This window comes from Oxyura jamaicensis, chromosome 5, assembly GCF_011077185.1.
Source record: "Oxyura jamaicensis isolate SHBP4307 breed ruddy duck chromosome 5, BPBGC_Ojam_1.0, whole genome shotgun sequence".
NCBI classification, from domain to species: domain Eukaryota; kingdom Metazoa; phylum Chordata; class Aves; order Anseriformes; family Anatidae; genus Oxyura; species Oxyura jamaicensis.
In genome coordinates, this window is record NC_048897.1 from 36778537 (window position 1) to 36800217 (window position 21681).

At 34.8% G+C, this 21681-nt stretch overlaps 1 protein-coding gene across 5 annotated transcripts in view; it reads right to left on the bottom strand.

The window, feature by feature from the left end:
• The window catches only part of EML5 (EMAP like 5), a 105466-nt gene that overhangs the window by 11490 nt on the left and 72295 nt on the right, over nucleotides 1-21681 (bottom strand). For 2 of the 5 annotated variants that reach the window (XM_035328937.1, XM_035328936.1), the window contains exons 27-34: nucleotides 21229-21355; nucleotides 19886-19900; nucleotides 15174-15182; nucleotides 7613-7691; nucleotides 6737-6866; nucleotides 6288-6386; nucleotides 4170-4190; nucleotides 1152-1325 (exon numbers count right to left, since the gene is read on the bottom strand). In XM_035328937.1, the coding sequence (XP_035184828.1) occupies nucleotides 1152-1325; nucleotides 4170-4190; nucleotides 6288-6386; nucleotides 6737-6866; nucleotides 7613-7691; nucleotides 15174-15182; nucleotides 19886-19900; nucleotides 21229-21355 (654 nt within the window). The remainder of the gene's footprint in view (nucleotides 1-1151; nucleotides 1326-4169; nucleotides 4191-6287; nucleotides 6387-6736; nucleotides 6867-7612; nucleotides 7692-15173; nucleotides 15183-19885; nucleotides 19901-21228; nucleotides 21356-21681) is intronic. The other 3 variants (XM_035328938.1, XM_035328939.1, XM_035328940.1) reach the window with 3 other exon arrangements.

The following is a 21681-nucleotide window of genomic DNA, read 5'->3' on the forward strand; positions in this document are numbered from 1 at the left end:
AAAATCACATACTCTGGACAAATTACAAGAGACTAATGCATGACTTCTCTGGAAATTTTGTCTGAAGATGCTTTATTTCTTTCTGTAGAAAATGCAGAAAATGACTTTGTTACATATGGTCTTAGATTCAAAGGTAATGCTCTTCCAGTCTTTTCAGAGTTATTAAGATCAGACACTTTGACCCATAAATATCAAGGTTCCTCAATAATTTTACTACGTGAAAAAAACATATTACCTGGCCTCCTGTGGTATTTAGCCTTTTCTAGGGAATACACATCTTAGCTGACATGCTGAAGCTGTATCAGCTTTTAAAGATAAGCACAGGTATATTCTGACTGAAATGGCAGTGAATTGCTGCTCAGGCTTTTACACACATTTTTTTTACCACACAATTTCACATTACCTAAGATTGTATAAATGCACATTTGACGCTGCATCCAGCTACACAAGCTGTGAAGGATCATTTTCATTGATTTAGTAGCTTATTTATAAACTTCTGAGAGACACTAGTCAATCAAAAGAGAGAGCAATAAACCAGTAAGACTGAAGAATCAATATTAAAATCTGGGTATGGCTTTAACAGATGGGAAAGAGACGTCCAAATTGCTTTATCCTAAATCCTGAACTCGGATAAAAGCCAACCTGAATAACTGTAGTATAACTTAATATACAAATAATATAGTGGCACAGATGAACTGTACTGGCATCACATTTCTGTAATTTGCAACTTCGGGGGGATTATTTTAGTAGTAAAACAAGTAATCAGTCTTTAGAATATAAAAGAACAGAAAGAAGAGAAAATTTCATCTGTGAGCAAAAAAGACATTTATAAAGGATTTTTACCAAGCAGCAAAGAAATGACTGAAAGATATATATATTTTTAAGAAGAATACATTTTTCCTTAATTATTCTAATTATAAATCAGGGAACTAACCTCATCTTTACATAACAGTTCCAAAGGAGGTATATTTAGCAGTTATTAAAGCAGATAAGTACATTTAGCTTACCCCTTCTTGCACAGAGCATAGTGCACACCATTTATCGTAATAATTTTCTACCTCCTGCTACTTTTATGTTTTAACTGTCTTTGACTCAGTCCGATATACTTCTAACAACATAAATGGATTCCAAAAAAACAATCACTTTCCTACCTTCCTGCCACTTCCAAATGGTAATGGTATGTTCGGGATCCAGCCCTACAGAGAGCAGCAGTTTGCCAGTGGCACTGAAACTGACTGAGCAAACTCCCTTTGAATGGTAGCAGCGCAGTACTGATAATGTCTGTTTGTTCATTGCATCCCACACATGAATAGAAGGAGCTGTAGCTATACAAATATATATTAAAAGAAAAGTTAATTAGCATATGTATTGAAAGTGTCTAATGATTTTCTTACCGAAGCAATTATTATTTTTTATTAATAGGACAAAATTATTCTGGTCAGATGAAAGAAAAGAAAGGAGATTTTGGCCTCTGTTTGGAAACCAATTTCCTGCAAATAGGATCATTAAGCTAGGACGAAGAATTTGTCCTCATTATGCTACTGGAGATGTAAATGTTGCTTAATGTTTTATTGCTCTTCTGAAGCACAGCAAAAACTATGAAACATGGCAAAAGCTCTGAAAGCAAGCTGTTTTCTCCTGTTTTTTTTTTTTTTTTTTTTCTCTGAGTAAAACTTGTCTCAGCATGCTAACTTAAGCCTCTACAAACAGCGAGTAGACCAACAAGATCATAATTTCTGTGTGGGGCTTTTGGACAGCTGATAGCTTCTGAGAAATCAGGTTACAGTACAAGACCAGAATCTCCTTTTCTATTAAATGGCCATCTGTCTGAAATGTATGCTCTCCTTGGAGAACTTCAGGTGAATAATCAGCTTACTACTGTAGGAGAACTAGGGTATTTAATTTAGTTTGTATTGTCTGGACTGTAAGCTGAACCACTTTTGCCTGCTATTAATGTATGCTATTATTCCCATTATGGTAATGGCTAGGGTCTTTTTCCAAATGCAATGCCTTCTCCAAAGATCTTACTATCCAAGAATAGTTTGCAATTTCTGAGTAGCATCTAGGGCATCTCCAGGACAGTACTAGTCTCCCTCAAACTTCTTTCCTTCTAATCTCAAGTAAATCTGACTGCCGACGGAGGTTACCCGTTGCAGTTTTAGACCCAGATTTACATCAACTAAAATCAATTTCAGCTCCATGCTTTATTTCTAATTAGTTAAATCTAACTCCTCAAAGGCACCCATACAATGGGAAACAGTAAGCACAGGGACTTAGATAAAATTTTAGCCACATGAAACTAAACTTTCAAGGATAATTTCAGAGCTGTTGCCAGTCTTCAGAACAATGTCTTAATTTCTTCTGCTCCCCACAATTTTCTCATATGGCATCAACATTTCTTGATCATTGCTATTTTAGAGGTACTACAACATAGTATACATATGCCATTAAAACAGAAAGGGTTGTCAATTATTGGTATGCCTCAAAACTTTCGACAAGCTCCCTGCTGCCCTCACAGAACGTTGAGGGAATGGAGAGCTTTCAACTGTTTGTTTTTCTCTTTGGTAAAACACTCCGTGGCCCTCGGCCTGTGTACCTCCCACGTAACCTCAACTGAAAATTTTCTCTTGGGCAACAGACAGAAACCTTCATCTAGGTATAACTAAGGAATAATAACTGAGCAAATTTTTCAGATCAAGACTTGAAGGACAGAGAGCACTGATTCTTGAGTCCTCCTACTTGACTGTGCTCTTCTGAAAGTCTGTCTTGACCTTGTAACCTCCTTGTGGAATACTACAGCTGCTGAACATCTCTCCAAAGAGAGATTTTCTAAGAGATTTTCCTTCTGGGAGAAGTGAAATAAAGCTACCATGGGCTGACAGCACAAAAAATATCTTCAGTAAGATGAAGCAAATCTATACCAAGTCATGAAATTTAATTTGCCATTCCAGCCTATGACCAATATCACTGTTTCAAGAACCTGTGCATCACTGTAGAAAACAGAAAGTGGGAACTAAAAAAAAGTAAGAGTTGTTGGTAAAAGAGGTGCCACATATCCACCAATAAATTTAAAGTGAAACTATCTGCATCTTTATAATGAAGGCAGGCAGCAGCTTGGATTCCAGACTAATGGTTCCACAAAGACAAAAAAATAGAGTGCTGGTTTCAGGCAATGACAAACAGAATTTAGTAACGTATAAAGGCTCAAACTAAAGTTGCAATCAGAAAAGGGCAAGTGAAAGAGGAAAATCTCCAGGCATCATATACAGTAATAGTGATTTTTAAAGAAATATATAAACAACCATACCATCACTGATTCTTTTACATAGTTTGTGTGGGAAGGGGTACCTATATTCTTCCTCCCATCCTTATAGCAAGCACAATTTGGCATATTTGAAAGAAGTCAACACACATTAAAATGCCATTGTACATCTGTTCTTCGCAGAACAATCTTTAGAAGCATATGAAGATTATTATATTTTCTAGGTATGCATGAACACACATTTATGCATCTCTGAAGATGTGTCACAAGACAATTATGGCTGCCCAACAATGAACTCAGTCACACATGATGGTGATGAATTTTTTAGATTACAGTTGAAAAAATACTAATTAATAAAAATAGCTCAATCAAGACTGTCAAACTGTCAAAGACCCAAAATGATACGTAAAAAATTAAACTGACACCATAACAAGCATTTTAGATCAGTGGTAATAACCGCATGACAATCATACATAAATGTAAAAGTGCTTTATTCACTCAGTCACCTAGGCCTCCTCAATGGAATATACTTTGAAAATGCATATTTAAAAACTATTTTCAATTATGTATCTTAAACAATTGTTAATTGTCAGCCCCAATACGTCTATAAAACCTGCAAGCATACAGAGCAAGGCTACAGTCATAGTATGTATTAGAACTCACTAGTGACTGGGCAGCAAGAAGGGAGTATGTTACAACAGAATAGTTTTTAAGTGTATTCTAACATTTTAATTGTTTCTACATTTAAGATTTGCTGAGCTATTGTGGTTTATATTCAGTGCTAAAAGTAATAGGACTGATCCCAGGTTTGAATAAACTAAAAATGTCACTTATTGTTCTATAAAGTTGTGACGGCTACTAGATGGGCTAACTTCACCTGAAGATGTTAAAATTTTATTTCCCTTACCTGACATATCTGCTGAGTCTCCTGTAATGGAAAAGCAGCAGAAAAATAATTAGACCAGAAATAAGATAAATGCTAAAGAAAATATATGCCACATTTAGTGTAATTTCTTAACACACACCTTGATGTCATCTCTTTGCATTGCAGCAGCACCAATACTGCATTTAGTGTTAAATATGATTAATTACTGATAAATGGTGGTAGCATCAGAACTACAAATTACCAGAATTAATATATTTTGATTTCCATTTTGAGTTACAACATAAAACTTTCATTTTGGTGTATGTTAGGTCTCTCTTTGCCCAACTCTAAATAATAATAAAAAAATTAGCATGTTACTGATGTCTTATATTAAGTAGAAAAATGTCATTTGTTATCCTGCTGAGAAATAATGCTTTAATCTGATTCTGGCAAGTAGCAAATACACTCAATGATCCTCTACAGGAGTGATAAGATATCAGGATTATAGTTTCAGCTATTGGGAAATATTACTGAGACTCTATGGAACAGCACTGTAGTTTAAAAATACTTGAAGCTAATGTTTCTGTAAACCTTTTGAAGATTTGAATTATGGTAGTGAAGACATATTTGTGCAAGTCATATCAAAAGAACAAATAGAATCAGTTTAGTATGTTCTTTATGAAGTATTTGCTTGTTAATGTCTGTTTGGAATCTAACAACCAAATGTTCAATGACATTTCGATTCCAGTTCATTTTTTAGATGTAATTCTTTCCTTATAAAGTGTTTTGCAGTTCAATTTTTAAGTGTCATCTACTCCTGATTTGTATCCCTTAATCCACATTATGAAATAATTTAAATTGTTCTACTGCTAGTTGGTGTAGAAATGATTACAAAATTAAAAAGAATTAAGGGTCCTGTGTTTCTTCGAGTAAACTGAACACTGAAGAAAATGATCCATGCAAAGAACAGATTTCTACATTATGACTACATTCTTCCCGTATATTCTATCTTATTAAGAAATTAAGCCAGATTAAGAAATACACTGCAGAAGCAAATGATTTCCTATTACAATAAAAGGCATGTATTCCTGCAAATATTCTCTGCAATGAAACTGTAGGTAAAAATCTGCAGATAATTTTTTCTGTTTAAATTATTTCCATTTCTTTAAATTGATGTGAGGCAGGAAACTCACCAAGAAATTCAGCTAGTTTAGTTAAGTAGTTACTACTATCAATGAATCAGTTTTAATGAAACATGCACTTAAAAATCCAAGACACAGGAAAGTAGGTAATAAACTCTGACCATATTTAGATGAAACATCTGAAAAAAAATCTACAAAAAAAGTTATTCTGGCTAAAACAAACAATGATTTTATTTGTGTTCTATGCACTAAGGAAAACAACGTATGCTTCAATCTGCTAAGAAACAACTCAAAGTGTGAAAACTGCTGTTGGGTTGTAGGACTATAAAAAAATTATGTTCATCTGAGAAATTTAGAAACAGTGGTACTTGTTGAACTATGCAGATACACAGTGGTGGTTTTTAAAAAATTATTATTATTATTTTTAATTTGGTGAGTTCATAGATCAATTTTAACGTTGCTATGAAACATCTTTTCCCCCAGAAATCTATATTTATCTGTAGGGAAACTCCCTTAGGGTTTGGGTTCTGTCCAGAATCTTACAGCTACATATTAACAAAACACTAAGTAGGTATTTTAAACCTGCCTGATGAGACAGAACTACATCAAGTGACAACTATTTAAAGTATTCTGATTCTAATCTATAAAAAAAAAAAAAAATCAGGGATAGCTTAATTAAGTCTCTATGATTGTTTGGAAGGCCTAACACGAGCTGTTAGTTAAATAAACACAGAATAATTTCATGGGGCTTAGAATTTCTTTAAAAGTTTTTTCATAACACTGCAAACAAAAGATAAGGTTTCTTTCATACCTGAATGGTGTTTTTTGTTGTTGTTTTGTTTTTGTTTTTAAACTTCATTAAATTACATTCATATAAACATAAAGAGGACAGGTAACTGAGTAACACTCATACAAACGGAGATAGCATAATCAAATACTTTTGTGATTTACCATGAACTCACAAGGCCCTAATTGCATGCTCTTATGTTAATTTCTTTTTACAAAAATACAAACATACCTACTTGGCCAGTTGCCACTATGTTGGTAAACTTGGGGTGCTGATTTACAGTGAGGCACAAAATATCATCATTGTGTTCTTGGTAAAAAGACTGAGAACCTAAGATAAAAAACATAAAAACCCAACATAATACTCAATAACTCTGAACTGTTCCCTAAACAAATTTTTACATTTACATTTCATTTTAGCAGGCAAGTTCCAGAAAGCTATTGCCAAAATAATCAAATCTTTACTTTCTTCAAAATTCAGTTAGCAGAAAGATTTAAATATATAAAGCTTGCTTATGCGGATATTAGGAATTGCCTCCACAGACTGCATCTTCAGCAACAGCAAATAAAAATACTACTTTTCCCATCTAATTTTATTAGATTTAAAGCATACCAGTAACTTCATAAACTATTACTCCATATGTGATAAGAAACATTTTCCTCAAGTAGGTTTTCTCTTACCTGTTGCCACGTTATACAAGATCCCAATAGATGCAGTATGATATATTACATCGGCACCATCGTTCAAATAGTGCACATTGTTTCTGCAGTCCTTGCCTCGGTACCCAAATACCAGCTCCAAAATTAGGTCCTAAGGAAGATATTTAAATGTTAGATAATCAAAAACTTACAGGAATTATGAATTTTGCAGTCTTTTCCAGGACTTTATTTTCCAAACGTGTCCTTATGAAGTAATGAAAGAGGAGTTTAATGATGTCTCAAACCAACAGAAACTGAGATCTTGCCTATTTTGTCTTGCCTAATTCCACTCGGCAATTAGGAATGCTGAATTACCACCTAAAAATTCTGGAACACTGATGACAAAAGATCTTTTTTTTAAAGAAGCATTTTGTTAAGTCATAAAAAGTATTTTAGTTCATATTAACAATGCAGTTCTTTAATGTTTAGGTGAAATTTCCACTTCAGATTAATCACAAGTGAGTATATTTATTTGCATTGGCCATATACTAGGAAAAATATAGTGCTGGAGCCTAAGACATTATGAATATATATACATATATATATAATCAAACATAACTGTTAATAAGGAGTTTAAAATTTTTTAAAGAAACTTAAATAAAATTAAAATAACAGATGTTTTATTAGTGATAATAAATCCACTTAGAATAAACAGTTATCTGAACAAGACATAGTTTTCTACATATTGCATTCAAAGCGTTTTATTCTTAATAAGAATGAAGCCATGCTCCATTTAGTTTGTGGGAGAAGTAACGTTATTTTTAGGATTTACCAAAATGAAAAAAAAAGTGTGTCAATATCTGGCAAAAAAAAAAGTCTAAAAAGAGAGGGAGGAGAGATCAGTGTGCCTTCTCTTACCTCTATAGGTCTCTTTTTTTTCCCAACATTATTTGTCTGAAGTTTCTCAGGCTGTGGCAACGCCCTACTAACTGGTGGTCTGAAATAAAGAACTGTGAATAAGAGAAGGCTGTCCGTCACCCATTCCATACTAACACAGTACCTTCTAACCTGCTACTGTATAAAAAAACTCCTAGCACCAGCCTGCTTAACTGATATTTGCAGCCATCTTTAACAGAAATGTCTTTGTCAAAGGAAAAAAAAACAAACACACCTTTGATTTCAGAAACGTTAAATACGCTAAGTTTCTGACAATTCTTCCAACTCTCCATGAGGTTAATGAAAAAGTGTGTTTTTCCATGAAAGACAATTGATTTAATATTCTTAGTTTTTAATGCCGTATTCTTAAGATATTTCTTTCTTTTCCATACCTGATTACTCTAAATACTTGAGATCATCATTCCTTCAGTAGGCTCTACCTTTTCCTGTTGTAACACTTGGTAAAGAATCCCAGGTACACCTATTCGTTCTTACATCAATGGAAGCAAGTTATTGAAGAACACTCGGTTCGAAATAAATCATCACCACGCAAATGCATGAATATCAGCCATAACATATGTTCCACTGTTCTGAATACTCCAGATGAAGATTTTATAGATGATGTTCAAGTTTATATAGTAAGAAACATAAAAACAAATTTTATTGATCAAAATTTGGCAATTATTTCTAGTAATCTGCAGGAGCAAATTGATTCTAAATATGTAACATATGTGGCCATGGGAAAAAAAAAAAAACAGTGTAAGAAAGACACTTAACAGGAACAATTCATTTAAAAATAAAATCTGTATATAGATTCAGTGAAATCCAGATGACTTAATCCAGGGGGTAGTGTAGCAAACTAATATCTACATAAATCAACACATCAGCTCTCTTTCATATTCCCTTTTAGTATGAAGTAATTTATCTTCTAATTACATCTTTGTTCAAGCAGTGACTTTGATGCAATTAAGCACCATGCTATTTCTAAGAACAACAGATAATGATTTGCTTATACACTGTATGTTTTGAACTACAAAGTTATTTCAGTTATTTAAATAAGACATTATTTTCTGAGCTTTATTACATTCTTCTGCTTTCCCTGTCCAATTTGAATACAATTCATAGGTTTATCTCATATGACAAATAAAAAATATCTGTACATATTATAATGCAAATTATATTGCAAATATAAATTGTGTTCTGAGATACTTTAGTTACTTCCTCTATACTCGAAAGCCTGTAAATACTTACAAAAAAATGTACAAAATAAAACCGTATTATTATAAATTTCTGTCTGCTAAAAAAAGTCTGATTGCCTGATCACCCAAACATGATTAAGTTGAATAAAGCTGTCTATGTAAGACATAGCCAGAAAAAGTCCTTGAAATATTTAATTCAGCAACATAAATCCAGATTCTATAAAATGTAAAATCTTAACATTAGAAAACAAATCCAGATATAAAAATTAATATTATTATTTTACATCAGATAGTTAACACAATGTATCGTTCCATGGGAAAGGAATATGAGCTGTATTAAAATAATTTTTATGTATTTCAAAGGATGAAATAATTAAAGATAAGACTGAAAATTCAGATCATGAAAGAAAATAACTAAAGCTCATATTTCATATTAAATTTTGTACTTCATATTTATAAATAAGTAAAAATTTTATTAAGAACAGCAAACAGAACACTAATTGAAGAGATTCATAGAGAAATAATTCTATAATTTCAAATAGAATGATAGGCTAACACTTGTTTTGTTTTTTGCTACTCCAAAATTCTTACTCTTGGGGAACAGACTTCTAAGATAAACTTGCAGTCAAGGCAAAAGCTAGGACATCTAACATATATAAGAATGCAGGTCTGAAAACAAGTCCCATGTGGACATGCACTAAAGGTCTCCTCACTCGGAAACAAATATTAAGAGGTGACAATTATATTCATTCTTTCTGTTCTGCTTTAAACATGTTTGGTGGGAATGTAACCACAGACTTCCTTCTCTGAGATCCTCAGTTAATGATCTCTTTTTCCTCTCTGAAGATGCCAGTTAGAAGGAATTCATATACGTGAATCATATTCACAATATTCATATACAGTGATCAACATCTGCCCTCCCCATCCTCTCGTGAAGAAGCTGCAGGCCATGAAGCCTCCCCTCAGTCTCCTCTGCTCTGGACTGCACAAACCAAGGGACATCAACCTCTGCTCGTATGTCTTTCCCTCCAGACCCTTCACCATCTTTGTAGCCCTCCTTTGGACACTATCTAAGAGTTTTACATCCTTCTTTTGGGTGGCACTCAAAACCGCACACAGTACTTGAGGTGAGGCTGCACCAGTGCAGAGCACTGCAGAACAATCCCTTCCCTCGACCAGCTTGCAATGCTGTGCTTGATGCACCCCAAGATACGGTTGGCCCTTTTGGCTGCCAGGGCACACAGTTGACTCACATTCAATTTCTGTCCACCACAACACCCAGATCCCTTTCTGTGGGGCTGCTCTCTACCCTCTCCTCTCCCAGTCCAGGGTTGCCCCATCCCAGTTGCAGAATCTGGCACTTTCTCTTGTTAAATTTCATATTTCTGGTGATTGTCCAGCCCTCTGATTTGTCAAGATCTCTCTGCAAGGCCTCTCTACCCTCGAGGGTGTCAACAGCTCATCCCAACTTAATATTGTCTGCAAAATAACTCAGTAGACCTCTAAGTCTTACATACAAGTCATTTATGAAAATATTGAAGAGAACTGGCCCTAAAATGGAACCCTGCAGAAACCCACTACTACCTGGCCACCGCCCTGACGTAACTCCATTTACTATAACCCTTTGAGCCTGAACCGTCAGCCAATTGTTCGCCCATTGCATTATATCTAGCTGCATGCTGGATACATTTTGTCCAGAAGGATACTGTGAGAAACAATTTTGAAAGCCTTGCTGAAATCCAAAAAGATTACATCAACTTGCTTCCATTCTCCCAACTTTTGGACATGAGGGGAAAAAAAAAGCAAAACCACACATATACTGGGCTGCTCTCATCATCTGCACAAGCTTGTTGGCCAGTACAGAAACTAAGGAACACATCTGATTTCTGTCAATAATCCCAACGTACAACTTCATGAACACTCTTGAATCATTACTGCGTCTTGAACATCTCTTTTCAGGTCTTATACTTGATGTGAAATTCCTAACCTCCCCAGACAGTTTTCAGGTTCTTTCTCCTGTTCTGTCTTATCACCACTGATTCCTAGCATCTTTTCATCAAGGCTGTCGTATTACAATGGTATTACTTCTACGTGTAATCAAAATTCTCACTTTTATTTTTATTTTTTAAATAAAGAAACTACATTTTTATTTTAAGTTTCTACATCATCTATAGAAAGCATTCCCAATAGGTCATAATGTTTATCATATTAGGCAAATATAGAAATAGGTCATCAGGAAAAATATTTCATCGTATCACAGTAGATGAGTAATTTCACTTGCAAATGCTCTGATCAAGATCTCCCAACATAATACAGACCTCCTAGTGTCACATGGAAGCCCTCTTATCACTGTGTGCTAATGAAATCCACTAACTACCCAATCAAATCAAACTACTGAAATGCATGAACAAAAATTCAAGGACACATTCTTTATGGGGAATGGGTTCTCTGAAAGCACTTCAGTGATACAGAGAATTAAAAATTGCCCTTATTCATTCAAGTAAATGAAGACAGAGAGAGAGGGAAAAAAGAGAAACTAATAAAGCCCAGGTCTGATTAAAAAGCTAACTAAATCAAACAGTTTCATTAAATCTCTTCTTTAAAAGAGGTAAATTTGCATTCAAATTCCCCTTTCTTTCATAATTAACTTATATATATGGAGATATATATATATATATATGTATCTGTTTGGAAATGTCACAATGTTTAATATAGAATACATATATCCCAGAATGTTATCAAATAACTTTTTTTTTTTGAATGTTAGAAGTAGTGCTTAACACTGAACAAACTCTAGTGCCTACAATCACTGAAGCTAAATAGAAAAATAATAAATAGTTCTGTGGATATCAAAAGTATTTGAAAAATAAACAGAGTTAAAAAGTTAAATGAATTGCACGTACCCGTTATTATAGTTATCCTGTTATTTTACTGCTAGGATTTTATTTACTGAAGGACATCTAATGCCTACTTACTGAAGTATATCTAATCAAAAAGTTTCTAGCAAAAGACAAATCCAGCTGTCAAAGACATATCAAGGACTAAAGAAAATCACATTGCTACCTTATTCCACTGTGAAGTATCAATACTTAAGCCCACAGAAACACCAGCACAAATGTTTGGGCAAAAATCCAAACGTTACTGAAGAAAGGAAAGTAGAAAGATACACTGCTTTTGCAGTTCCAGAAAGTCTTCATAGATGAGAGAGAAGCATAATTTCTAATACTTGTCAGACAGCAAGGAAATCTTTAGATGTGGCTTCCTTTAGATTACGTTTCAGGCAGTACATGGAACAAAAATGTCAGATTCTAGACCTAAGTCGTCTTGCAGAAATTTCTCTATTACCTTGAACAGCGGACTAAAAGAAGCATATCATTAACTAAAATCACTTTTAAATTATTAAAAATTTAGTAGCAAAAAAGCAAATTAAGATTTCTGATCAAAAGCAAGAGACAACATCAAAAAAAAATATATGATCTGAGGAAAGAAGTTCAAATTCTAGAGAACTGAGTCCTATTCTCTTAGGACAATTCCTAACTGTCTAGCTATAAAAATAGTTTTATTCTCATCTCTGTTTAGACCTATAAAAAACCAACACATTAATTCATAGAAAAACTATTTTTTTAGGAGTAATTACACACATTCATCATTTGTCAAGAGGTCATTTGACTTTGAGGTGCTATTTGACTACTGTTGCAAAGGAATATCAATATCAGAGACTAAGAGAGGGCTGCACAGCTCTGGAGAGATTCATGGAAATGGAAAGGATGCAGCTAGAACAGCAGAGGAAATCCCTGTAATGACGTGCTTTTGAAATAAAGAAAATGAAAAGTAGGTTCAACAGGTTTTTCCCTACAAAAACAACAACAAAAACAAACTTAATAGTAACAAGGAAGTTGATGACCATAGGTCATCAGACAGCCCCACAGTACAAGTGAGTGAAGAGAATGCTGCTGAGCAGGCAGGCTCCATGCAAAGACTGTGTGTAGCCTCTGTCACTGGAGGTCTGTACAGTTTCACAGATGGGGGAAAAGGAAGATTGAGCGAAACTGATCAATCTACTTTCTGCTCAGTCTAGCACATTAAATATTTTATTTTTTTTTTTCATATTTCTGACTGATGATTGGCAGTTCAGCAAAACAGTTTTATTACTATTGCTGTTGTTCTAGGAATTCATAAAAAAAATAGCATAAGGAGACCTTCTTCAACTCATCACCCTCACATTTGACAAAGAATACTCAAGCCTCACTTCTTTCCTCTTTTTTCCCCTCTTTTTATTTCCTTTTCCCTTCATTTATGACCCTGCAAGACAGGGAAAAGTGAAAAAGCAGAAAAATAAAATATAGAAGAGCGTAAGAAAAAGCTTAAGAAAAAAAATCATGTTTTTTTTTCAGTAAAGAAGGCAGTAGGAACTAAAAATACATGTTTTTGGCACAGGTTTATGAAGATTTCTCTCCTGCTTGGATCTAGAATTTGGCCTTTTTCTAACATTGCTGCCTGCTAATTCCTTTTGATGGAATGGGAGAAGTAAAACAACCTCACGTTATGCAACTGCTTCTAAACACCATCTGTACTTAAAGTCTGTACAGACAGACAGACACAGGTTGATACCTATCCTTAGCCAATCATTAGAGTTGACACATTATCATACATACAGAAGAATTAAATTAATAAAGTTGCTAAGAGGACTTGACTTGACACTCAGTTACATATATAAATTTTTAGATGACCTGTGAGATAAGTATCCATCTACAAAACACTAACTATAGTGATTCAGAGCAGTGGAACTTGAATGTAAACTACAAACACATATGTACTTTATCCCCAATTAAGGTTCAAGGTGCCAACTTGGGCATTTAAAAGCAGGAATGGTGAAGAACACCAGAATATATTTTCCAAGTGCTTTTCTAAAGTTTCAAAAGATGAAGATATTTTTTTACCTGCTAGTTATGTGCAGAAACATTACTAATACAGCACACAGTGGTCATATATTTGCAAGTACAAGATTGGCTGCATGCTCAAACAATACGTGCAAAAGGTGGGTGGGAGAACATGAATAACATTATGGGGTGAAGGTACTCATGAATGGGTACAGTTTGAACATCTGGAAGAAGAGGTCCAGCCATCTATCACAGGGGAAAACAATACCTCAATACTGGCACTTTACTTTCAACATGACAATAGAATCAGTATTTATACATTATTATTTCTTGTTAGGAGACCATAAAAAAGGAATAATAGAAGTAATTTGAAGTAGCTTAAGAACAAAAAGAAGTCCCTTTTTCATGCATTTTGATATAATTTCAATATTATCAATATTGCTACCCACTTGTGTGGTGATATTGCACCTCACTCCCTGCATTTGTTATTGATATCAAGTTTCTAAAGTCATAAACTGAACAAAGGATGGTCATCTGAATTTTCCTCTTCTGTAGTTAACAAACTACCACTGGTTCTTTGAGTTCTGTGACAACTCATGATAATGTCAATTCCAATATTTATTTCTGTCTTGAAAGTTAAGTGTTACTGTGAGCATGATTTCCTAGAGCAAATTGCAGTTGCTAGTACAAATGAAACCCCCCTTCCTGTGAGTGTCACCATAGACACAATTTGTACTTTGGGAGGCTTGCACAGAACTAAACAATTGATTTGGTACTAGTCTTCAGCATACAGTGACTTTCACTGTCCTCCCCAAAATTTGCCAACAAGTATGAAGTAAAGAATGAATTTAAAAAGTAAGGACTTTTGCATTAAGTCTTGGTAATATTTTCAAAGTCACTTGTGAAAATTTAGACATCTGATTTGCATTAGAAGATAATGAAACCTGGTAGTTTTAAAATAAGGTCCCTGACAATGATTAGTCATCATGATTTCCACATGTCCTGTGAGTAGTAAGTTGCATTTTGTATACACTAGTGCAGATGTAGGTAATTTAATACTTCGGCACTTAAGCAACACGTACACCTTGACATGTCAGGTGAACCTGTCGAAACAAGTGTAAAACCATCCACACTTGAGGCAGAAAGCAGTCAGCTAGGAACTGGACTGAGTACTAATTTCTACATTTCAATAAATAGTATTACAAATTATTATTTGTAAAACTTAGACACATTTAACAGTCCCCGTAGTTAATTTTATACTGGTAGGTAAAGAAATACCTAGCTTAATATATTGAATAGAATTATAACACATATATACACAGCTTGTAAGTAGTACAGTAATATTCTGTATTACTCTGAAGAGTAATAGGTGCATGGTATAGCACCCAACATGACAGATGGCTTTTCAAGGAAAACGAAAGGTGACAGTAAAATATGGAGCACAGCGCAAAATAAGAGCATTACCTGGAACCTCTTTTCAGCAGCAGGTATGAAAGAAAGAGAAAAGGATTAGTTATACAAGTCTATATGAAAGCTAAGTGTCAGTGAATTATTCATAGAAAGAATTATTATTAACCTTCAGATTTGTTTACTTCTTTTTAAATATGGGAATTACAACTTCATAGGCGGTGTAGATCTATTATTAGTACAGATAATTCCAATTCATTTAAATGGGAATTATGAACAGGTACTGGCATGAGAACATAATTGTAGGAATAGTTCCTACTGTAAACAGAAAAAGAAAGCAGAAATAGACCCTAAAACCTCTGAAGTATATCAAGTGTTTAAAGAGTTGGCAAATACAACACTCAAATAACTTAAAGAAGGGTTTAACAGGTTTAACTTCCTTAAAAGAGCTCATGGATAGAAAACTCAACTCACTACTGAAAACAGATGTTCAAGTACACTCATAAAAATATATTCAGTTATAATAAATTATTATCTCAGCTAAGAAAAGTAGGGGGTACTAAGCACTTCTGATATATAATTACTGTGTTTTTTCATGATTATATAATTCAGTTTATTTTGACTGAAGATATTTGGACAAGTATTTTTCAAATTTGTTGCACTGGATGGTTTTTCTCAGTCATGCATGATGGATACTCCTATAATTGACCACCAAAAAGTCACTAGTAAACATCAGAATATATGGGTATGTACAAATTATTCCTTATCATTTGTACTATGCATTGGCGCTTTTCATTAGTCTGATTAGCAGATACACCTTGTTTTGCTTTGGTTTGCTTTTAAGAACTATCAAGCAATTTGGCTGCAGCGAGGACACAGGAATGAAGTTTACTGTTTTTAACCTCAAGGTTAATGCCTGGCACTAATGCACATTCCAACATGCAGAAACTGATCTAGACAGAAAAGTTAGCTTCAAGAGTTCTGCTTTTCTAAAACTTTTTTTAAAAAGTTAATGTAAGTCTTCAACTTCCCTGTAATTTAATTTACTCTGCAAATAGGGTGAATAGAACAAGGGAAGCTGCTACTAGGAAGTCCATTGGTATTGTTTTCCATTCTGATTCCCAGCTTCTCCCCTCTCTTGAATCATACAAGTTGACAGAAGGAAAGGAGAGGATAAAAAGAGATACATTTTTTAAAATAAAAAGAAAGTTGGACTTTGTACTGTTTACATTCATATTACAAGCCACTAGACTGGCAAGCAGAATTATCTAATTGCATTCCATACATTTATTCAAAACAATAACAGAGCTGAATTTCTCTTGCAATGATGATTAGAAGGTGGTACATGTGAGGTGACCTAACTTCGGATAAAATAATCCTTATTTCAACAGCTTCCTCCCCCCTCTCTCATTCCCTTGAAAGTACAGTTTAAGTTTATTTACTGTTTATGTCAGGTCAAAAGAAATTATTCACTTCTGGGTCAGTAAAGGACTAGTTTGCAAATATTTTGCTAGTTCCCTTCTCATTATGAATACGCAAATATTTAAAATAGGATACGCATTTTCATAAATCATAGAATCATTCAGGTTGGAAAAGACCTCCAACATCATCTAGCCCAACATTTAACCTAGTACTCAAGTCCACCACTAAACCATGCTACTAAGTTCTACATCTACACATTTCTTGAAGACGGTGACTCAACCACTTCCCTGGGCAGCCTATTCCAATGTCACACAACCTTTTCAGCAAATAAACGTCTCCCAAGATACAACCTACCCCCTCTCCCACCTCCAATCCTCAGTACAAATTCAGGTCATTTCCCCTTGTCTTATCACTTAGTGCTTTGGAGAAGAGCCTGATCCTCACCTCACTACAACCTCTTTTAAGGTAATTGTGGAGCACAGTAAGGTCTCCCCTGAGCCTCCTTTTCTCCAGGCTAAACAACCCCAGCTCCCTCAGCTGCTGCTCACAAGACTTGTTCTCTAGACCCTTCACCAGCTTTGTTGCTCTTCTCTGGACATGCTCCAACACCTCGATATCCTTCTTGTAGTGAGGAGCCCAAAACTGAACACAGTATTTGAGATGTGGCCTGACCAGAGCTGAGTACAGAGGGACAATCACTTCCTGCTGGCCACCCTATTTCCAATACAATCCAGGATGCTATTGGCCACCTGAGCACACTGCTGGCTCATATTCAGCCGGCTATCGACCAATACCCATTTTTGCATGCATCTTCACATACAAAAAAAGACCTGAAGACAAAAAATAAAAATTGGAAGCAATTTTTCCACAATGCCTGGTTTTGAATTGCATGTGGGAGTAGATGCAGAACATCTAAAGGGATTTCAAAAGATGTGTAATACACAGGGATCTTCCCATACAAGAGATCTTAGCACATGTCCTGAGTAATAACACCTATTAAGAACACATGACAGGGATAACTATGAGAGAGAAATGCTTTCAAAGGTTTTAGTTGCTTGCCAATCTGTAGTACAGTAAATTTGTTTTGAAAAATTAAACTGCAATTCTCTGTTGGCACAGCTGTTCCTATATAAGGTATATTAATCATAGTATCCTCCCATTAACAGTGACAAATAGTGAACACTTCAGGGAGTATGAGAGCAGGCTAAGAATGCAGTGATATCCTCCAGATTAATTTCCCAACCTCCAGAGGTTTGCAGTTCAGGGAGTAGCTGAGCCAGAAGTGTTTTCAGAATTAACCATCCATGATGGATTTTTCTTCTGAGCAATTTAACCAGCATAAAAACATACTAGGATGGAACATTAAGTAAAGGATAAAGATGGTTTTCTGACTTATTTTGTGATGTTGAATATCCATAAGGCTATTACATAACTTTATACATACACTAAGCATCTTTTCACATAAAAATGCATCTTCTAATATTATTATTCAGCAAATATAAATAATTTGAATTACAGACATATAATTGCTGCCTCAAAGCCCACACAATTTTGTGCATTTGATAAAAGTTAAAACAAATATTCCCATGTCAGTGATATTATAATTCTATTTCACGAGGGAGTTACATATCATTACTACAGCAAAAGGAATTGACATTGTTTTTGCCCACCTGATGATGTGTATTTGTATTATTGATAGACTAAATGGCCTAAAAATCTGATTTTTTAATGCCATCCCGCTACTTATAAGTAGGACATTACATAAAAGGTGAGATGATGAGATCACCTTAACTCTTCTAATAAATAAAACTAATTCTACTGAATCCATTTTTGGTACCCTGTGGTATCATTTATGACTCAGAATTCAGGCCACAATCCTGGACTACAGCACCTGGCCTCACAGATACGCTTTTGTAAGAAGCAGGAGACTGGGGAGATTTCAGGTATGCATCTTCCTTTAGTCTTCTGTTGTTTGACTTAACTCATTTAATACTCTGGATACTAAAAATCAGTCGTAGCACTCCTTCAGTCTTCCTTCTATATACAGGGAACTTCACTATTCACCAGGGTTTATGAATTGACTTCAGCTATCAGAAATCTCAAAACTAGGTGCAACAATCCTAACTAGTAACTACACTTTTGGTATCAGAGATCAATAACCTGGTAGCACTTACCCTTTCCCCCACAGAGAATTAAACTCTTCCTACACTTAACAGTAAGAAAAAAAAAAGTTCAGATACTTTCTGAAGGGTACTTGAAAGACATTCTCAGAAGCACATGGTACAGTGGCATATACCTGTGTTTCTAAGAATACTAGGATTTAAATAGTGTTACCACAAGGAAAGAATCTCTCCTAATGTAAGGCAGTCATTATAACAAGCCTACATGTAACGTGGAATGTCTCTGCCCACATTCTAAGCAGTACACCCAAACACCCTGTAAATAAACACACAAGAAACACATACTGTATGGCTTATACAGAAACACTGACTTTACAGTTATACATTTTTAAAGGCCTAAAAATAGAAATAAGTTGATACAGGTTGCTAATTTTCTGCTATGATCTGTTATGGAGATGGACAACGTTGACTTTCTTGATTATGCCAAGTTGTCTACAGAAGGATATGCAGAGATTAACACAACTCTATCCCTATTGTCACCACAGGGGTGTGATTTCGTTTTGGAAACAAGGCCTACAGAGGCATGGAGAGGTGTTCTTCTCTCTATATCAGCAGAGGTCCAAGCATTCTTTCAGCTCAGTCTAGAGTTCTGAGGAAAGGTGTCCTGCAGCCTTAAGATTCATTGTTGTGTTATAAATGTAAGAGCATGTTTTTGACTATGCATAATGCTATGCGGATGTAGGAGCTCAGATCCTTAAGTACTACAGCTGCATTGGCACAGTGTTGCAGAGGCAAGCTAACACCACCTCTCTTCTCCCTGAAGCTTTATTAGCTCCAACACAGTGGTGCAGACTTGGGAATACCTCTTGTGTTTATCCCCTATTTCAGGCATCTCTGCAACTTGTATGCTTTGGTTTTTATTCCTTGTTGGACATCTACAGCACTGTCATACATTCATAAAAATTTCACAGGAAGCTAGTTGAGCTGTTAGCCACTCCAGAGGACTAAAGAAGAAAGGATGAGATTTGATGACCTCCTCCCAATTATTCTATCTTACCTACTCAGACTGGGCTCTCTTTGTCCCTTATACCTTTTCTAACCAGCGACGAGCAACTATTTAATACAAGTGTGAAAGCTTTCATTTCTGTTTCAAAGTACAAACAGCCTGGAAAAATATAGTTAAGTTATTAAAATGTGTTTGATTCTGTACTGTGTAAATGAACTTACCTCACTACCCCCTGCCTTCATAGGAAGCAAAAGGGAAAGGAAATAAAGTTACATGAAAATTAGCATTTATGAAAATAGACCTACTAAAAGATTTACCATCTTAAACAATGTTAACTTCAGTAGACCCAAACTTTTGAACACTGAAGGCAATTGAATCCTTTCATCAACTTTGACACATTTTGATTTGGAGCCTAGTCGCCTTACTACAAAATTAATTTTCTTTAATATTCTCTTTGAAAATGAAAACCACAACTCCATCATTTCCAAGAAAGTTGTTGAATGAAATACAAGAGTTTCATTAAAAAAATTAACCACAGCTTCCAAAGGAAAGAATATATATAAATCCAAAATATTTATAGCATGCACATTTTTTCTTTTCTATTTCATAGAATCAAAGAATTTCCATATCAAATGTGTCAAATTAATCAACAGAAAGACAATTTTAATTTTAAACACAAGACTGGGAACCACAGCTTTATATGCATGCGTTCTTTACACATTTCAGGGAAAAGATGACACTAAAATTCCCACAAACATCAGACTCAATAAGGGCACCACAGATCTGCCAGCTTCACTGAGGAAAGCAGGTACACACTGTAACCTCACATTCCTGCAGTAAGTTTCTGATCTGCTACTTCTTGATACACTTCCTCCTAGTTAAACTGTGTTGTGTTTTCCTCACTTCTCTCTTTAGTACTAGTGTTCCTTAATTGCTTTATTTCACGTCTACTTTATCTGCTGGTCTAATTCTACTCTGCTCCCCAACATCTCCTCTCTCTTCTAAAGCATATGCCAGTGAACGAGGAAATACAACTAACTCCAAATCATGCAAAGAAATTAACTTCATTTTTGAAGACTCATGAATAGAAACTGCAGAATCACCGTGGACAGAATTCTCCAAGAAAGAAAGAAGTTATCTGGAGACAGAAACCATGCTCAGAGCAATTAGACAAATTTGTCAAATCAGTTTGTTGGAAAAAAACAGTTGAAAGCTGTCTTACAATAAACAGTTGTATGGGTTCATACCTACAGTGACACCACTAGCTATTTCTTGGTGCATAAAAAGTTTCAAAAGCAAGAGATTATTAAACAGCAGCAAATATCTCAAGAAACTCCCCAAACAGTAAAATAGATACATCATTTGGAGTCTCTTGCTCTCTCTGAAGAAGAGGTACAGCCTAGTCCTTAATCATGACAACTGGTAAGCATTTTTTCCCTAGAATGTATTTCCCCTCTTTTTATATATCATTTTTAGACGTGTATGCACATCAATATAATTATATTTTACTGTTAATCATCGTTTCAGATTGCTTTCTTGGCTAGAATTGTAATTTAGCAATTACCTTTCATCTAAGGTTGGCTCCTTTTGTTGCAGATGAGGCTTAATTCCAAACATTGGTCTAATGTTTGTTGATAAGGCTTTGATGGTGTAATTAATTTCATTTTCCCTTGTCACATCGCTGTCATAACCTAAAAAAAAAAATCAAAGCAAGTAGTATCAAAACAAAATAAGATACAAAAAAAAGGAATCATAATTTGTGCAGCTTTCAGTGAAGTACTGGACTACAAGAACAACTACGATATATCAATAATAAATGCACAAACAAGATAAAGTAGCTGGGAATCACAAACATTTGTAATTAGAACTTTCTAAGGAGTAAAACTCCCTAAAACATCCCCGGTGAAAGAACTATTAACAAAGATTCAAGGGACATTCAAAGCTACCCAATTTCTGCTTGCTTGCCATTAACTCAGGGTCACTCCAAAGCATCTTGCTACATGACACCTGCTTTTAA